The sequence below is a fragment of the Prunus avium genome, chromosome 4, assembly GCF_965620075.1.
Source record: "Prunus avium chromosome 4, drPruAviu1.hap1.1, whole genome shotgun sequence".
NCBI classification, from domain to species: domain Eukaryota; kingdom Viridiplantae; phylum Streptophyta; class Magnoliopsida; order Rosales; family Rosaceae; genus Prunus; species Prunus avium.
This window is the reverse complement of record NC_142287.1, coordinates 34289705-34309356: the sequence shown is the minus strand read 5'-3', so window position 1 is coordinate 34309356 and position 19652 is coordinate 34289705. Positions and strand designations below refer to the sequence as shown.

General features: G+C 37.7%; 2 protein-coding genes and 1 pseudogene across 3 annotated transcripts in view; 1 reads left to right on the top strand and 2 right to left on the bottom strand.

The window, feature by feature from the left end:
• Positions 1 to 336: 336 nt before the first annotated feature.
• Positions 337 to 1130, bottom strand: LOC110746113 (putative receptor-like protein kinase At3g47110). The gene is made up of 2 exons (XM_021946329.1): positions 818 to 1130; positions 337 to 698 (listed from the first exon to the last, which is right to left on the bottom strand). The coding sequence occupies exons 1-2, from the start codon at positions 1128 to 1130 to the stop codon at positions 337 to 339; spliced, it is 675 nt and encodes a 224-aa protein (XP_021802021.1).
• Positions 1131 to 6788: 5658 nt separating this feature from the next.
• Positions 6789 to 7259, top strand: LOC148295293 (14-3-3 protein 10 pseudogene; annotated as a pseudogene).
• An 8926-nt stretch (positions 7260 to 16185) lies between these two features.
• Positions 16186 to 19652, bottom strand: part of LOC110746114 (uncharacterized) — a 36977-nt gene continuing 33510 nt past the window's right edge. Inside the window, exons 2-4 of one of the 2 annotated variants that reach the window (XM_088252130.1) lie at positions 19355 to 19426; positions 16920 to 18827; positions 16186 to 16803 (exon numbers count right to left, since the gene is read on the bottom strand). In XM_088252130.1, coding sequence (XP_088108256.1) covers positions 16430 to 16803; positions 16920 to 18827; positions 19355 to 19426 — 2354 coding nt within the window. In that variant the 3' untranslated portion in view covers positions 16186 to 16429. The remainder of the gene's footprint in view (positions 16804 to 16919; positions 18828 to 19354; positions 19427 to 19652) is intronic. The other variant, XM_088252129.1, reaches the window with a different exon arrangement.

Below are 19652 nucleotides of genomic sequence, written 5' to 3'. Positions count from 1 at the left end.
TTAACAAGTAACTAATCATTATATATGACTTTTTCCTTGGTTGATTTCGATTTCTATCATTTCAGCATATTATACGCCACAAATCCAAAGAGTTGACTATTTAGACAAAGAAATGTGATCAGCGAGCTCTCTAACGCCAAATGACAAACTTCTGGTGGACGAACCAACCTATGAATTTATGGCCTAAAATGTAAAAGCAGAGAAAAAACTAACCAACCTATGAATTTCCTCATTCAGATTTTAGTTGGACATGCAAAATCATAGAAACAGAACTATTTGAGGTAAATGAACTTCCTCATTTTATACATGTGTAAAAGCAGAGGAACAAAACTAACACTAAACAACTCCAGTGTCCTTCAAAAATTTGATCTTGATTTTATTGAGTGTGACCACAACTTCTTGCATACTCATCCTTTCTTCTGGTGATTCTGCAGAACAAGCAAGACCTAATCTCATTATGGACGATAAACAATCCCTATTGGCTACAAAATGATCTTCCTTTGCCCCAAGTAAATTTGCATCCACAACTTCAACGACTGCATCTGGTAGTAGTGAATTTGAAACCCATTGCTTTAAATTCATTTCCCCAACAAACATCTCATCTGTTGGCTTCCTTTTCGTGAATGTTTCCATCACTACAATTCCAAAACTGTACACTTCCCCTCTAGTTGAAACAATTCCTTCCATTTCGTACTCTGCTATATATATGATGAGAAAAATATGATTTTAAGTTCATTGTTCATTGCTTGCTTCTTAGAAAAAAAAAAGAAAAAAAAGACAACATATACTGTATTGGAAAATAAATTAGAAACATCACTTGGAGCCATGTAGCCAACTGTGGCTAGGGTCATGATTTGGGTCATAGAATCTCCTCCAAACAACAGTTTTGCAATACCAAAATCAGCAACATGTGCAACCATAGCATCGTCTGGTAGTATATTGCTTGGCTTCAAATCACAGTGGACAATAGGTATTGCATAACCATGATGAAGCTGTTCCAATGTTACCGCAACATCTGATAAATTTAAATTCATTTCCCCAACAAACATCTCATCTATTGGCCTCCTTCTTGTGAATGTTTCCATCACTACAATTCCAAAATTGTACACATCCCCTCTTGTTGAAACCATTCCTTCCAATCCATACTCTGCATTATGAAAAATCGGCCTAGGCTGCCTGTGAGGGTTTGGGTGGCGCTAGGCGGGTCTAGGCGGGTCTGGGTGCCAGGGTGGGTTTGGTTCTTTTCTTTTGTTCTTTAAGCCTACTGCCTAGCGATATTTCGAACTTATGCACTGCATTCCATCATAACATCTAATATTTGCGAAGCTTTTAGTCTTCTTCCCTATCACTTGAATGATCAAGATAGGATCAAAATCCATCCCAATTGAAATTCTAGCATCCTCAAACATCTTCATCACGTTAGCTTCTTCATAAAACTTGAATGCTAAATTCAAGTAGTCTTCAGCAAGCAGATCGGTGTATTTACCATGGTCTTTCCATTTTTTTTTCCAAATTTTTCTATTCTCAGTCAAATCCTTGGCTGTTGGATCTGGCCAGTACTCTTTCAACTTGATCAAACAAGCTGTCTCCTGCTAAAAATGGGTCAAAGTTGTAAAACTGAAAAATAAAATAATACGGCATTTTTTAATTGTTCGCCATTGAATTGCTTTTGGGCATTTGAAGTTGATCTGCACTTTGGACGCACATGAAAATCATTATATATTGGCCATAGACCATTGATGATAAATTTCTGTGCAACAGGCTCATAGCAATTGTTGACTCCCAAAATGAAGTTCAGCTTAGATAGATGTGGAGTGGTGGATGATGTGTGAAGGCGTGGGCCTTCAGCATGTGTATGTGCCTTTGGGAGGCAAGGCATGCCTTTGGCAGTCAGTGATATTCAACACAAGTAAAATAAATAAGCATACATAAAACAAGGTATACGTGGTTCACCCGAATGATGGGCTACGTCCACGGATAAGGATATTCTCATTATGATAATGTTTGTTTACATTTGAACAAGGGGATTAGACCCAAAGATAAAGGGAAGAAGGCCCAAGGCCTAAGGTACAAAGTCCAAGACCCAAGGGTCAAAATCATTTTCTAAGTAGAGAGTGGTCTTCTTTTCTAGGTGAAGGAGAGTCTCCACCACTTGTTGTGGGAGAGTCCCCTGCACGATTGGCACGGTGCATGCCGATTGGGAGGGATGACATCATGCGGATCTTGCTTAGCTACAGTGCCAGCCCTGAGGGTGGGCAAGGAGGGCAATGGCCATGTGCCTCACATTTGTAGGGCCCAATTTATATATATATATTATACATGTACCAAGTTGAAGAATATGATTTTAGAGGAGAATAATTTCAATAGTTTGGCATTTGGAGGCCCTAAATATGATTACAAGTGTTTCTGAAGAGTCCAAATGAAAATTATATAATATACGAACATCAATTGCATGTATTTAAGTATTTAATTACCAAAAAGTATTTAATTGCCAAAAGTAGTAATCAGTGAAAGAAAGCCAATAGGGACTAGAAATTCTTTTATTTATCTAAAAATTCTTGTTAGTAGATTATTTAGCAAGGAAATATCAAAGGGGTCGTTTGGTACGGCGGACTATCATGGACTTGACTAAATCCTGGGACTGTCTTGGATTAGCTCGGATTGGACTAAGCTGGATTAAGTACTGACCTATGTTTGGTGTTGTGTCTGACTAAGAAGCTGGATTGTGAAAATAGTGAAGACCTATGTTTGGAGTTGTATCGGAGTAAAAAATAATTATTTTAATAATTAATTTTAATTATAAATAAATAAAATTCTAATATTTATGTTAATATTTGATATTTACTTTTAATTAAGGATTTTGACCTAAAAATAAATAATAATAAAACAAATAAATTTTAATATTTTTTTAAAAGCTAAACTATCTTATCTCTTCTTCATTTTTTCCTTTTTCCTCCTTTTTCTCCTTTTCTTCTACCTTTCCTTCCCAGCCCGTCCTCTTTTTTTTTTTTTTTTTTTTTCCTTTCTTCCTGTTCTCTTCTTCCTCACGACTTTTGATCCTTCCCTCATTTTTGCCTTTTTCTCAAATTTTCTTCCCTGCCAAAAACTCTTCAGTTGTGATTCTCTCACAAATTTCATCAATTCTTTCTCTAATTTCATCAATTCTTCCTCACGACTTGAGCCCATGGTCGTTGCCTTCCGAGCTCAAGGCCGACACCGTGCGCTATTCTGATAGCCAAACAGAGACCCAAGCCTCGTCGTCCCTGACCCACATGTACAACCAGAGCTCGGCCTTCGGCGACCATTAGCAGCAGCAAGATCTCAACGTGATTACTGGGTTTCAAGCCTTTTCGATGAACTTGGGCTTGGAAGTGGAGGACTTGAGGTCCATTGCCTGGACTCGTGTCTAAGTGAAGAAGAAGAAGAAGAAGAAACCGGTATCGCGTTGGACTCGCGTGTTTTGTTCAGTGAGCTCGCTATTGTGCGAACCGTGTTTCAAGCTCGCTATATTGGAAGAGCGAGCGAGGCAATTTTGTACTGTTGGGCTATATATTTAAGTTAGTCCCCTTTTACCTGCCAAATGTGGGTTTGAAGTACTATTTAAAGCTGTCCTGTCCAGTGAGGCCTCCCAAACATGCCCAAAGAGTGCAAATTAATGTATCCTCATTTTTATTTATTTTTAAATTGGGGCAGTGATTATATGACCAATACTGGAGCCGTGTTTATTTATCCATATTGTATTTAATTGCATAATTTTCTTTCCATTTTAGTTTGTTATATTCCGGAGAATGAAAGAGAAATGGGCCTCGTTTTCATTTCTAGTCTAGGGCCACCCAAAAGTCAGGGCCGACCCTACTTAGCTAGTTGCTCGGTTAGTCACGGTATCAACAGCAATCACTTCCAACAAGGTCTTTCATTAGCATGCAGTAGGTATTACGCCAAGTTATCAATAAGGAGTAAAATTTGAAATCATCGTAGTCGACGTATTTGCCAGCAGCAACGACAGTTGCCATGGAGAGCACAATTAAACAAAGGAAAATTATGTGCGTCATACTTGGGCCGGGTTAGGAGGCAAGAATCACCATTAAACTTTCAATGCTTTGCACCCATCGCACTAGTTGTTTCATGAAGAGCATCAACTATCCATCATGGAAAAGGGACATAATAAATTAAAGGGGACAATAGAGATTCAAGTAGTGCCATAATAGTAATGGATAATGCTCTAAACTACCCAAAACCCTATATATATTGTGTATAGCCGGTCGGCTGTACTTAAAAAAAAAAAAAAAAACCCTGCCGAGTACAGCAGCGTGGCTGTACTATTTTTGGGAAAAAAAAACCCAAGTATAGCCGCGCTGCTATACAATTTATAAATAAAAGGGACCCGCCTTGTGCTTGTGGCCACGTGTGAAAATAAGTATAGCCGCACGGCTATACTATTTTTTAAAAAACATACAAAACCATAACCTCTACAACAACAAAAACCTTCCTACCATGGGCACTCTGCTTGGCCTCCTTTGTGTGACTGAAGTTCTGACTAGCAAGGACCAACATAATACACACATAAAAACCAGCATAAAAACCAAAGAAAAGCATATTCTTAGAGCCTTAATGTACTCGTCACCACACCACCAGACTTTTGCGCTCATTGCTTGCTTGGGCTAATCAGCTACAGTAGGAGTTTTACCAGCTTCATCCGCATCTCCACCGTCACATTTCTACAATCACAGAGGCAAGTTATTAAAGTATTATTACAACATAGAACTTGGAAAACATAATTTGGTATTACCTCTGCCTTTATTGTAGGTGGCATCGCAAAGAGAAATATTGTGATATACATTTTGTGTCCTTTTACAGCCCAAAAACATATCCTCAATCCTTATGTTATAGTCCCTAAACATTCCATATTTTCCGAAGCAGATTCAGGCTCCCCACAACATCCTCTTATAACACCTGATATTTGCGAAGCTTTTCGTCTTCTTCCCTATCACTTGAATGATCACGATAGAAATAAAATCTATCCCAATTGAAATTCCAGCATCCTCAAGCATCTTTGTCACATTAACGTCTTCATAAAACTTAAATGCTAAGTTGAAATAGTCTTCAGCAAGCAAATTAGTGTATTTATTTACCATGCTCTTTCTACTGTCTTTCCCAAGCAAATTTACTCTCAATCAAATCCTTCGCTGTTGGATTTGGCCAGTACTCTTTCATCTTGACAACACAAGTTGTCTCCTGCAAAAATTAAGACAGAGGTGTAAAACTGAAAAAATATAATGATGAACAAAAATAAAAAAATGAAAAATAGTGCTCAAGGTTATGGATGTTCACGAAGTATACAATACCGCAATTTTGAACTGTTCGCCATCAAACTCTCTTTGGGCATTTGAAGCTGATCTGTACTTTGGACGCGCATTAAAATCATTATATAATGACCATAGACCATTCATGATAAATTTCTGTGCGACAGGCTCATAGCAATTACGTCTAGCAAGGTCTTTCATTTGCACGCAGTAGATATTATAGGCAGTGCCGGCCCTGACGGTGGGCAAGGAGGGCAATGGCCATGGGCCTCACATTTGTAGGGCCCCAAATTATATATATATATACACACACACACCAAGTTGAAGAATATGATTTTAGAGGAGAATAATTTCAATAGTTTGGCATTTGGAGGCCCTAAATATGATTATAAGTGTTTTTGAAGAGTCCAAATGAAAATTATGTAATATACGAACATCAATTGCATGTATTTAAGTATTTAATTGTCAAAAAGTATTTAATTGCTAAAAGTAGTAATCAATGAAAGAAAGCCAATATGGACTAGAAATTTTTTATTTATTAAAAAATTCTTGTTAGTAGATTATTTAGCAAGGAAATATGAAAAGTTGCAAATTAATTGTATCATCATTCTTGTTTATTTTCATATTAGGGTCAACGATTATATAACCAATACTGGAGATGTGTTTATTTCCCCAAATTGTATTTAATTGCATTAATTTTTTCCATGTTAGCTTATTATATTCAAGAGAATGAAAGAGAAATGGGCCTCATTTTCATTTCTAGCCTAGGGCCACCCAAAAGTCAGGACCGGCCCTGATTATAGGCAAAGTCATCAATAAGGTGTAAAATTCAAAATCATAGTAGTTGCCGTATTTGCCAGCGGCAGTAGCGACTGCCATGGAGAGCGCGATTAAACAAAGGAAAATGATGTGCGTCATACTTGGGCTTGGTTAGGGGGCAAGAATCCCCATTAAACTTTCAATGTTTCTTTAAGGGCATCAACTATCAATCATGAAAAAGCGACATAATAATATATATTGGAAACTAAAATATTGTTGTAAAGTCAAGAATGTGGAGCCCAAAATGATAGGGTCCACTACTTAATTGATTGAAGAAAATTCTGAAGATACACTGCACATCCACGGGGAGCCAAGAGACCTTCACGAGTCTTCTATTTACCGAATAGTTAGCCAAAGCTTTGCATATAAAACTATGGCTTCATTCTCGTTTGTATTGCGAGAGAGATACAGAAAGACTCAATGAAAATATCAGAAGAATATTTCTATCACTATTTGAATTCTCTAAATTCTCTCCTCAATTTCTTTAGTTTTATAACACGTTATCAGCACGAATATCTCTAAAATTCCAGCTGAGATATTCAACCAAAACTCAATTAATCATCATATGGATCATCCCATCTCTGATGACCCCAAATCTCCACTTCTCCCTCTCCACCACGACCCAATCCAACGGTCGCAACGCAGAGCTCTTTCTCAAACACTCCAATGGCGTCCGTGGTCCCCGACAACCTAACCAGGGAGCAATACGTATACCTCGTGAAGCTAGCCGAGCAAGCCGAGCGCTATGAAGAGATGGTCCAATTCATGGAGAAGCTGGTCGTCGGCGAGCTAACCGTGGAGGAGCGCAACCTGCTCTCCGTGGCTTACAAGAACGTGATCGGCTCGCTCCGAGCCGCGTGGCGCATCGTGTCGTCGATCGAGCAAAAGGAGGAGGGTCGCAAGAACGAGGAGCACGCGGCTCTGGTGAAGGAATATAGATCTAAGGTCGAGGTCGAACTCTCTGATGTCTGCGCCAGCATCTTGAAGATCTTGGACTCCAATCCTTATGTGAAGCTTTGTTCTCACTGCATGATCTTGCTCTCTAAAGCTGCTTTCAATGGTGGTATGAACAGTCCCATTCACAGTGGCTGGATAGGAAGCCAACGCAAGTTCGGTGGTGCTAAAAATAAAATATAAAAAAAAAAAAAAAAAATAAGCAGTTCCTCAAGTATGCTTGGAAGGCCGACTCTTTTGACTTACCCAGATGTAGGTCACTCAAGTGCTGGCACCCACTCAACCTTTTATCTCTAGACTTTTAATAAAGATGACATGTGCCATCATTTCCCCACTTGAAAAGCCCTCGGTATGACAAATGAAGAAAGCTAGCAAACACCAGAAAAAAGGATAAGCTTCCTTTCACCTTTTCTATTATTTTATTATTAATCTATACTTTTTAATATCAACATTAGTGCAGGTGTGCAGAACATAGGTGGAAAGCATTTAATTTGGCGAGAAAAGCATGATGTCTTCCGCAAACAATAATAATATAATATTATATTATTTAATTGTGGTGTTGATAAGAACCCACAAATAATTGCCATTACTTTATTCATATATATAGTAATTCTATGGACGGTTTAACTTCCTATATTTTTAAGTGGTGGTTTTTAATCCCGCATTTACTTTATTTACTGTATGGTGTAGGTTTATTGCCCATACAACATTATTTATTTAAAAGTGTGGCGCGGGTTTATCGTCCACACAACTGCCTTTACTTTTATTTAAAAGTATGGAGCAGAATTAGTGCACATACCAGCACGTTTACTTTACCGCACATTTACTTTATTATTTGAAGTATGGTGCGGGATTAACGTCCATACAGCAAGCAATTTAATTTATGAATTTACTTTACCGCACATTTACATTTATTTAAAGTATGGTGCGGGTTTATCGTCCATATCAGCAATTTATTTACCAGTAATTTATTTACAAGCTATTTATTTTATGAATTAATTGTGTGGTATGATGAGTTTTTACAGAATACAGAGATCAGGACTAGAAGTTCCTTGATCCTCATCATACAACTACATCAGGACTTGAAAGATCCTTGATAATGATAATGATATGAGAGCTGGCAGTCTCTCCGGTACTGTATTTGTAAATAAGAGATCGGATCTGAAGATCCTTGATCCTTGACATGTAAATAAGGACTTGGAGTTCCTTGATAATGTAACAGTACCGTATTGGTTAATAGTGCCGTACACATGAATAGTAATTGTACTGGCAAATGTACTATACGCATGAATAGATACGTATTCATGACCTGATGAATAGTACCATATACATGAATAGTGACGTATGCATAAATATTAACCATTTTGGGTAAACCGTCACTATATACCAAAGGGAACCTGCAATTCCTTAAACTCATGGATGAGTAATTAAATGAGATGCCAGGAGATCCTCATGGACAATTATGTAAAAGACTAAAGTCCTGAAATATGTATAGGAATTTATAAAAATGTCTATACCATGAGAATATGTGATTTTGGCATGAAGTTCAAATCTGGCAATATTGAGAGCCTGAAGTTCCAACAATTAAATGGACAACCCTTGAGGTATTATTGCAAATTATGGAACACCACGTGTTTCTTTGGCATAAGAAAATGATGAATTTGGTAAAGTTCGATTCTGTTACAATCGACACCTCAAGAAAGAAATATATTTTGTGAATTCCAGTTGTTAAGAATACACCGTGAAATGGATAATATCAGGATAAACCTCAAAGGATGAATTGAGGCTCCCCACATATTTTGTTATATTATATGATCTCGGCCGGAAACCCATGGATCCAAATATATGAGAGATCCCGAACTTGAAGTTTTGGGTATATAGTAGTTAATGCTCCTCACTACTATATTGCAATATTATCATGGCTTTTACTCAATTCATATTTCATGCCCATTTGAAAAGGGCAAATAAATTTTGAAGTCGTGTTTAGCCTTGGGCAGAAGCTCCGGACTCACATGCATTGAAATATGTAAGTTGAGAGATTTGTTGTGGTTATTTGAACCTATAAGGCACAAGGTTCCAAACCGTCATTTTGAAAAGACGCAAAAACCACAAGGTGCAAGTTTAAGAATTTGCCCAATTATTATAACAGAAAAGGAGCATACAACAGATAGATTTTCTTCACCTGCAAGAACGGAGCAGGCTCTGTTAAAATCTATAAAATTCCATTATGTTCTGGAAGCCTCTGCAGGAAGAGGACGACGCCTCTTAAGCTTAGCCATGAGCCACTCGTGTTCTTCCAGAATCTTTTCATTGGAAATCTGCAGCATGTTAAGCCTTGTCTGCGTATCAGTGGAGTATGAACTCACTAGTTTCAACAAGGCATTATTCTCCTCTTTAAGTTTCTCAACCTCCTGTTGAGACTCCTGAAGTTTTCTCTGAAGAGACGAATTTTCAGTGTTCAACTCCTGAATCTCATTTGCTCTAGCACGCAAACGATTAGCCATGTTAGAAACAGAAGCAGCACTCTGAATGCTAAAAGCCAATGAGTCATCAATGGCCTCTTCTTCAGACCTCCAGGTTAACAACATGTCATCCATAGGAATAAGAAAATTCCTAGCTACTGTGACAGCAGTAGCATCATTCATCATCACAGAATCATCAACTGTGAGATGACGATTTTGGGATGCAAAGGATGGCTGCCATATTTTGATGTCACGAGCTGTTTTGGGGTCAACATTTAAATCAAGATGATTTGGGCGGGAAGAAGAGGAAGCCATTTTTAGAAGGTTTTTGAGGAAAGTTTTAGAAAAACTGGACTTTCAGAGAATGGAAATGAATTGAGTTGAAACACAGTTGCTCCAATCAAATCTTGCAGATGCAATATCTATAGGTGGAAATGTGGCACCGTATCCAGGATCCCAATATTTCCCCGGATCCCCATATTCTTTTTCTTTTCCCAGGTTCCAAAACTTCACATGGTCTCCAGTAATATCTGTCGGCACTTTCGGCGTTTTCAGGATTATTTTCATCAAAGCCGATCTTGCTTTGCGGATTTCACGGAGTTACTTTTTCAAAAGCTCCCCGAGAATCTCGCAAATCTCTACGGTTAATTTGAAATTCACCGAATTTACTTATTCCCCTTATTTGTGTATAAATATGTTACTAATGAAATTTTCTTTGCAGAACACACTTAGTTTCCCCCAATTTTCTTCATATCCAATGATGCAATATCTACTTATTTTTCATATTAGTGAGCCCTCGATGTGCTTTAGAAGCGAGACTATCTCTGATCATCCATTCTGGAAGCGAGATTATCCCTGATCACGTTTCCGCTACATCAGGGAACTGCTAGAATGAACACATGCTCTGATCTCCTGAAGTTCTCCTTGACTAGGAGAGATGAGAGTTTGTAGTTTGCTCCCACCAGCTTCCTTCCTTGATTGCTTACCTTACCTTGCAATCAATATCACAATTTTTTTGTATTTTTTCTTTCTTTTTATAACTCTCTGTTCATAAGGGATTTTGTTTCTTCAGATCCACCATCAGAAGAACAAATCCATGTAGTGATCCTAACACTGAGGGTTATATTTTTGACAGAAACAGAAGGATTGTGATTTTTGCTCTTGCAGGATATAACTAGATCATCAAGCATCACATTATATTTGCAGAACCGATACGAGCTTGAATGATACTTGAGAAAAGTTTCTCCCACCTAATGATGTAAGAAATACTTGTGCTATTTCATGTTTGTAATATTATTTTGATATTTTGTACTACATGCTTAAAAGTAACCAAATGAGGAGATAAGGCCGTTCAGGAAGAACGCCGTGCAAATGACCATTTCAAAAAGAATGGCTTGTATCGTTCTAATATGTATCCATGAATTATTAATGCAAATTTCACAGATTGCAAGTTGGATACATTGATAATACACTGCACAGATTAAAGTCCCATAAGAATAGAATATGGGTATAGCAGTGATCAATATGATGCACGCCTGTTGCGTAGCAAATGATATGGATTGAAGTCCCTGAAGGACAATCCTTTAACATGTCAATGGTGATACAGTGCACGCTTGATGCGTAGCAAATTATATGGTTTCAAGTTCCAGAAGGACAATTAATTGACATGTATGTATTAATCTGTGGCATGCCTGTAGCATGACAGATATATGAGTTCTAAATGTTCCAACTCCTTAAATGGAGATTATCCACGCCCTACTGTAAAATAACGCTCCACTGGAGGTTATGATCCACATTCTCACATAATTCATTCTATAAGATATGTCTGTCTGGAAAGAGACAGTAAAAGCCCCTTGAAGTGGCTCGGGTACCCAAAAGCAAAGAAATGCTTATAATTGATGCATGCGCATGCACATGAGAATGGTGGGATCATGAATTGATGAATAAAAATTTTGGTTTTGAAGTAGCTACTCAAATCATCAATGGGCTATGTTGATTGGAACCACGTTCTATTATTAAATGTCGACAATATCATTGGCCAAAATGGAAAGAGGCAATTCCATTACAGATGAGAATGAACGTGAAAGAACAAACCCATAGTACGAACCCCAAAAGATGTTATACTAAAAGATATACTTGGGTGTTCAGAATAAATGGGAATATACCCATTTTGTATGACACAATGTTTTTGGCAGAAACAAGGAATGTTGGGTTTCTCCATATTTACAGATGCAATTATGCCTTCTTATTGCACATTTACGGAGACCAACATATTATCTTTAAGGGTTATTAAATGCACGGAGCATATCGCCAGAAGTGATTCCCTAAAGATGTATAAGCAAAACAAATAGCTAGATATAAAGCTATATAATGTGTCATGATATATAATCCCTTAAATCCATGAAGGATTGAAATTGCATGAAGCAAGTCCTTGAAGGACGTGTGCATGAAGCACAAATTTTGTACTCAATACTAATATGTATAAATTGCCTCAGTGAGTACACTAATTACGATATGGTTGCAACCCATTACAGCTCTTAAAGAGTTGATAATTGATCAAAACTCATGAAGAGTTAATACTTGGTTAAAACTCCTGAAAAGTTCAAGTAACATTTGTCTCGGCTTGAAGATCGAGCATTATGCCAATAAGATTATTGCTTATACTAAGAAAGTATTGAAGCATTTTGTGTGGATTATCCGTTGAGCACTTAAATGATTTCCCGGAAATATACTGAACCGGACATTGTATTTTCCAGATTGAGCTCAGCTCCATCACCACCACTTTGGGATGATGTGAGGCATATTTGATGCTATCTCCGCATAACACCATATACGGGCATATTCTTTTCAAGTGAACTTACAAATAGCCCAGGTTTTGTTAGATAAGCGGACTTTGGAAATTTCTATGATTTACATAGATATAGCTCACTGGGAATATACTTACTTACTCAACTACATGAATTGTTTGTGGCTACATCATTCACTCAATCCGAAAGATACTTTGTCAAGCATCAGGGGGAGCGTGCTGTCAATAAAGACCTTCACACACTGTACTCTTTTTCCTTCGTCCAGGTTTTTATCCCACTGGGTTTTTCCTGGCAAGGTTTTAACGAGGCAGTGTCGCACGCGCGTCCATATCCACAGAATTCTATGTTATACATGGTTATGTACTCTTTTTCCCTTCGACCAGTTTTTGTCCCACTGGGTTTTACTGGCAAGGTTTTTAACGAGGCATATTTCATATCATTTGTGGTCTCCAAGGGGGAGTGTTGTAAAGTCAAGAATGTGGAGCCCAAAATGATAGGGTCCACTACTTAATTGATTGAAGAAAATTCTGAAGATACACTGCACATCCACGGGGAGCCAAGAGACCTTCACGAGTCTTCTATTTACCGAATAGTTAGCCAAAGCTTTGCATATAAAACTATGGCTTCATTCTCGTTTGTATTGCGAGAGAGATACAGAAAGACTCAATGAAAATATCAGAAGAATATTTCTATCACTATTTGAATTCTCTAAATTCTCTCCTCAATTTCTTTAGTTTTATAACAAATATCTTATATTCAATTTCTTATACAAAAACTAAGACAGCAAAAGTGCTCAAGGTAAGTCAATTACGTGTATTATGTTTTTTTTCCTATTTCATCTCCTGTAATTTAGATGATTAGTCAACTAAGTCTCCTATTTTCTATGCTGTAATTTAGAGCTATGTTTCAGCTATGTAATTAGTCATCTTTAGGATTGTATATATACATGGGTTCTCACCCAAGTAAATATATTGAATTATTATAATCAGAAACTCGTTAAAAAAGACCTCGTAAGAATTCGGTGGCTACAATCCAATTATAAATTTGAAATGTTCGCCATTGAACAGGGTTTGGGCATTTCAATAAGGTGTAAAATTTGAAATCATCGTAGTCACCATATTTTCCAACAACAGTGCCAGTGGCGGCTGACATGGAGAGCACAATTAAACAAACGAAACTTATGTGCACCACACTTGGGGTGGGTTAGGAGGCAAGGCAACCATATCAATTTCGCAAGAATCAGCATTAAACTTTCAAATGCTTTGCACCCATGATACTAGTTGTTTCTTGGAGAGCATCAACTATATCCATCATGAGAGAGAAAGATCACATAATAAATATATTGTATGACCTTGCAAGAACTCGGTGGCTACAATTCAATTAGCACTGTAAATACCTTTAAAATAGACTTAATAGAACAAACGATGAGAGCTAGTTTACTACTAAAAGGCACTGGTCTGTAGCCCAACCCAAACATCAACATTATATGGGTTCAAGGTAATCAATTTCTTATATTCAGAGTTTGGCAAATAATTTAATTTTTATGATGTAATGTATACTTTTATTTTTAGAAAAACTATAGAAAATAAGTATATAAAAAAAATTATCATTCGATTGGGTTGGTGAAACTGAAAACCGTTAATTATTTGTTCTATCCATAACTTAAGCAACGATCAAGACAAAAGTCTCAAAAACCAAGCTTGTTTACACACACAGAGAGACCAACAGATAGGAAGGGAGGCCTGGGTGTTGTAATCAGTCGTTTCTTGCCTCCTCTGATACCATACCAAGTAAAAGAGTCCTGACTCTAGCCCTAAACCATGTTATTCAGCCACTAACCATGACTCCATGACAACTTGGACCCTCCGATTAACTAGCAACTAAACAACCAAGTCCCTAAAGAATAGGACTTCCACAACTTAACAAGATAATCATAAACCTAATAAATAGAATAATAAATATTCTTTACAAAGCAGCGGCAAAGCACCCAAGAGGCCGTAGTTGCAGGCCTGCAGCAACCACACCAAGTAAGAAGCATTGAATTTCCATCTATATATTATTGTCTTTAAAATTCAAATAAAATTATACCAAAATAAAACGGCATGAAATATATGTCATCGGATAGGATCCATTAATTAAAGCGCTGAACAAGAGGGCGGTTTATTTGGGCGGCGCTAGGCGGGTCTGGGCGGAGCTAGGCGGGTCTAGGCGGTGCTAGGCGGGTCTGGCTGCCAGGGTGGGTCTGGTTCTTTTCTTTTGTTCTTTAAGCCTACTGCCTGGCGATTTTTCAAACTTATGCACTGCAGGGCTGATCTAGGCGGCGCTGGGAGGGTTTGGGCTGGTCTGGGCGGGTCTGGGCGGCCCTGGGAGGGTCTGGGAGGCACTAGGCGGGTCTGGGCGGAGCTAGCCGGGTCTAGGCGGCCCTAGGCGGCGCTAGGAGGCCCTAGGCGGCCCTAGGCGGGTCTGGGTGCCAGGGTGGGTCTGGTTCTTTTCTTTTGTTCTTTTATCCTACCGCTTGGCCATTTTTCAAACTTCATCTGTCTTTGCTGAGGCCTTGTGCATTAACTGAGGAGCCCGACTTATGTCCCTTAATTGTACTGTGTGCTGTGGCTGTAATTTCAAAACTGTACACATCCCCACTTGTTGAAAGCATTCCCTCATGTTGCAGTTGCCTAAATCAACAATTTCAAGCTCTGCATCAGTACAACTGGAAAGAGAAGAGGTAGTACAACTCTGATATAATCAATGGGTTTTGCCTCCTTCACAAGATCTGCATCAGTAATCTGGAAAGAGAAAAAGGTAATCAGTTTACAAATTTGCTTCACAAATTAAAGTAATCATATAGGTGAACGACATACAAGGCTACCGATTGGTCTAGTGATTTCAAGTGGGATGGGAGTACATCCATAAAATGTTCTTGGTAAATATCACCAAATTGGCTGCACTTACAATGAATAAACCAGACTTAGTACTCTGTACAAATCACTGAATGTATGCATGCATCAATAATTATTTCAAAGCCGCAACATCAACATAGGCTTACTGAGACACATCAAATTGAAGCTTTTAATGATATTTAAAAATGATCAGAAAATTATCTCAAACCTCGGATCATTCCATACATTGCTGTAAAGAAATCTTGGAAGAACAAGAGTAGCATTAAGAAGAGATGCCACAGCAACAGCATTGCAAATCTGTGAGCAATTGAAGGTCAGCCCTGTTGGCATACATATGGCAATCATCACAAGTTGAATACTTGAAGTCATGAATTATGTGGAATATCAGTACTAATACGAATACTAATCCTCACTTTTGCACTCCTTTTAAGAAACTTTTTTGAACCATTGGATTAATATCCAACGGTAGATGACCACAATTTCTTGGACTCCTGTGGTCCAAGAGATCAGGACTGTACTAATACAATACTAAACATGTTGGCCATAAATTAGTAGTTCTTGTCTTCAGAGTGATAACCGACCAATAAAGTATAAATTCTAGAGATGGTAAACAATATTTTCTGTGTATTCAAGATAGTAGTAACTAATAAAGTAGAAGTTGTTGGTTGATTTGCATTGCTCTGATTTCTAAGCATATTAAACATCAGAAGCCAGAGAGTTTGACTATTAGATAGAGATAGGTAATCAGCTAATTAGTTGGATAGATCCATACAATTCTTTGTAACTCAAATCTTAGACATTCAAGATAAGCTACAAATTTAACTTGCCTACTTCTTTGGCAAAAGAAATATTATAACAATTCTTTGGATGAGAAGAAAAAAGATATAATTAATGGGTGTTAGACCACGATTGGGATTGCTTTTTTCGCCAAAAACCTGCTTCACTTTAAAGTTAAGCAGTTTAAGCCTGATGAAAAGAGAGCTGCCCAAACAAAATAGATGCAGGAAAAAACAAAAGACAGAGATGCTGCAATGTTATATATGTGATTTTAGTATATATATGATGAAAAGAAAATCACAAGTTGACCTTCTTAATCATCAAGGACAACATATTAAGCCTGATGAAAAGAAAACTACTGGATGAAAAGAAATCACAAGTTGACATTTATCATCATGATGAAAAGAAAACTACTGGACACCTCCATTGTCCTTCAAAAGCTTATTCTTGATTTTATTGAGTGTGGCTACAGATTCTTGCATATTAATCCTCTGTGCCGGTGATTCTGCAGAACAAGCGAGAGCTAATCTAATGATGGATGATAAGCAATCCCTCCAGGTCTCAACATCATGCTCCTGCTTGGTCTTCCCAAGTAAATTGGCATCCACAACTTCATCTATTATTGCATCTGGTAATAGTAGTGAATTTGCAATCCATTGCTTTAAACTCATTTTCCCAGAGAACATCTCATCTGTTGGCTTCCTTCTTGTAAATGTTTCCATCAGTACAATACCAAAACTGTATACATCCCCTCTTGTTGAGATTATTCCTTCCGTTCCATACTCTGCAATATTATTAATTAAATTTACATATATATGATGAAAAAAAATTCTTGACCTTCTTCACAAATTAAGGACAAGATATAAAATTGAAAGATAAACTAGCTTTGCAAGCACTCACCTGGAGCCATGTACCCAATTGTGGCTAGAGTCATGGTCTGGGTTGTAGACTCTCCTACACTCACGAGTTTAGCAATGCCAAAATCAGCAACATGTGCAACCATAACATCATCTAGAAGTATATTGCTGGGCTTCATATCACAATGAACGATAGGTACTGAATTACCATGGTGTAGGTACTCCAATGCCGACGCAACGTCTATCATGATGTTCATCCTTTGTAACATATTCAAAGAATGGTTTTCTGAATACAACCACTTCTCGAGGCTCCCATTTGGCATGTAATTCAATACTAAGGCTTTGAAATCAAGTTCACTGCAACAACTGATGATTTTGATAAGGTTTCGATGACGAATATTGCTTAGAATTTCACATTCCCTATCAAAACTCTTGAAAGCCCCTTCTAGCTGTAAACTGAAAACCTTTACTGCAACATTTGTTCCATCTGAAAGTGTCCCTTTATATACTGAGCCAAATCCCCCACTTCCAAGTAAGTTGTTTTTGTTAAGTCCATTTGTTGCCCTTAGAAGATCTAGGTGTGAAATTCTTCTCCACAGAAGTTGAGGCAACGAGTTAGCCTCTCTTGCAACTTCCACATTCCTTTTCCTGCATAGTACAAAGATAGATACGGAGGCCACAAGGAGAATAACTGATATGATCCCTGGGATGATATATTTAGCTTTCCTCCAATTTGGTTCAAGTGTACCATTTTTGCATGGTGGAACATGGAGTCGGGGTGCACCACATAGTGCCCTGTTCGAGACAAATGATTGAGCCGGGAAGTTTTGGAAGGGTCCACCTGTTGGAATTTGTCCTTGGAGCCTGTTGAAAGACAAATCCAGATACTTCATATGTAAGAGAGCTTCTAAAGAACTCGGAATCACTCCAGACAGACTGTTTCTGGATAAATCTAACAGTTCCAGGCTTAGCAAGTGGTTAAATTTACTTGGAATATGGCCTTCCAAATTATTATTTGCCAAGGACAGAATATTCAAATCCAAAAGCCCCCCAATGGTGCTTGGTATAACACCGGATAAATGGTTATTTGATAAATCTACCTCTAGGACAACTTTCAAGTTTCCAATATCTTGTGAGAGAGGTCCAATTAGAGAATTGGATGATAAGTTTACATGCAAGATATAGGCCAGTCTCCAGAGAGTAGATGGTATTGTGGAACTCAACAAATTGGACTCCAGTGATAGAGTTCTGAGAGATCCGGCTAGACTGCCCAAGCAGGAAGGTATAGAACCAGTAAGTTGATTTCCACCCAGATATAAGTAACCTAGGTTGTCTAGTTGACAAAGTTCATATGGGATATATCCTTCCAACTTGTTGTCATTCAAATACAAACCTTGGAGATTTCTTAGTCTTTCCACAGAAGTTGGAATTGATCCGGTCAATTGATTGTATCCCAGGTTTAAGTCTATCAAGCTGCTCGAGTTGCCAATATCAATGGGAATGTTACCCTTCATGCTGCAACCTCTTAAATCAATATGTTGAAGCGACGATATAGAGCAATTCCGAAAGGAATCATCAAGTCTAGCATTTAACGGATTAGCTGCCAAGAGTAGTCTTTTCAAATTTCCATGATTAGCCAAACAAGAGAGAGTGGAAGTCTCAATCGTCAAATTATTCATGTATAAGTTAAGGCACTCAAGGTTTGTTAAGGCACAGAGCGTGCTTGGAATAAACCCTGTAAATGAGTTTAGGTGCAATTGTAGGTGCGTGAGCATAGAAGCATTGGAGAAGTTGGGGATTACTCCGCTGAGGTCATTTGCTTGTGTATAAAGACGTTGTATGTTTGGAAGCCCAAGGCCTATGTTTGCAGGGAGGCTACCAGATAGCTGATTCATACCAAGAGTCAGTACTGTTATCTTGGACATATTGAAGATTGAGGATGGGATACTGCCTGCAAAAATTTCACAACCCCTTGAGCAAAACACGTTTACGTAAGTTCTAATCATCGATTGGCTGCATGTGTCTTTATGCTTTTTTTTTTTTTTTGACTTCGATAGAACCTTTATTAGACAAGTCAATCTATTTTATTCTGATCATAGTTGAACAACCAATATTCATGGTTAACTATCTCCCCCATTACTAACTATGAAATAAATTTAACTACTAAAATAAGATATGAAACAAGACAGACATTTAACTAAGTTGGCTAGAATGGATGTGCTCCCCACTCCGCAACCGAGTTCGAACCCCCTCTCCTTAATTTAGATTAGATTAAAGTAGAATATCGTTTGTATTATATATATATATGAAACAATTTTTTGGGGGTACAAACTACTAAATAGTTAAATAATGATAAATTATGCAACCAAACACAAAAGATAAATAATGATTTATGCATTTATAATGCACCGCAACAAAAGCCGAGTCATAAATAACTTTATCACATACAAATGCGCGGCAATGAATGAAACAATATACCTTTGAAATTGTTGCGGTCCAAGTATATCTCCTTCAACATTGTTAAGTTCCCTAATTGTCTTGGTATCCCACCTGTTATGTATGCCTAAGAGTTAGAATATATTTGAATATATGTTAGGTTTTGTTTAGCTACTGTTGTTTTTAGCTTTCCTTGACAAACATATAATCTCATATGTATATATGATCAAGCTCAAAAAATTTAGGCTAGTTCAAGTTAGTGCTAAGTTGACTACATTGGCTGAGATCAACTTCATAATTGCCCAATGCAATCAAGCTTAGTGAATGTAAGACTTTTATA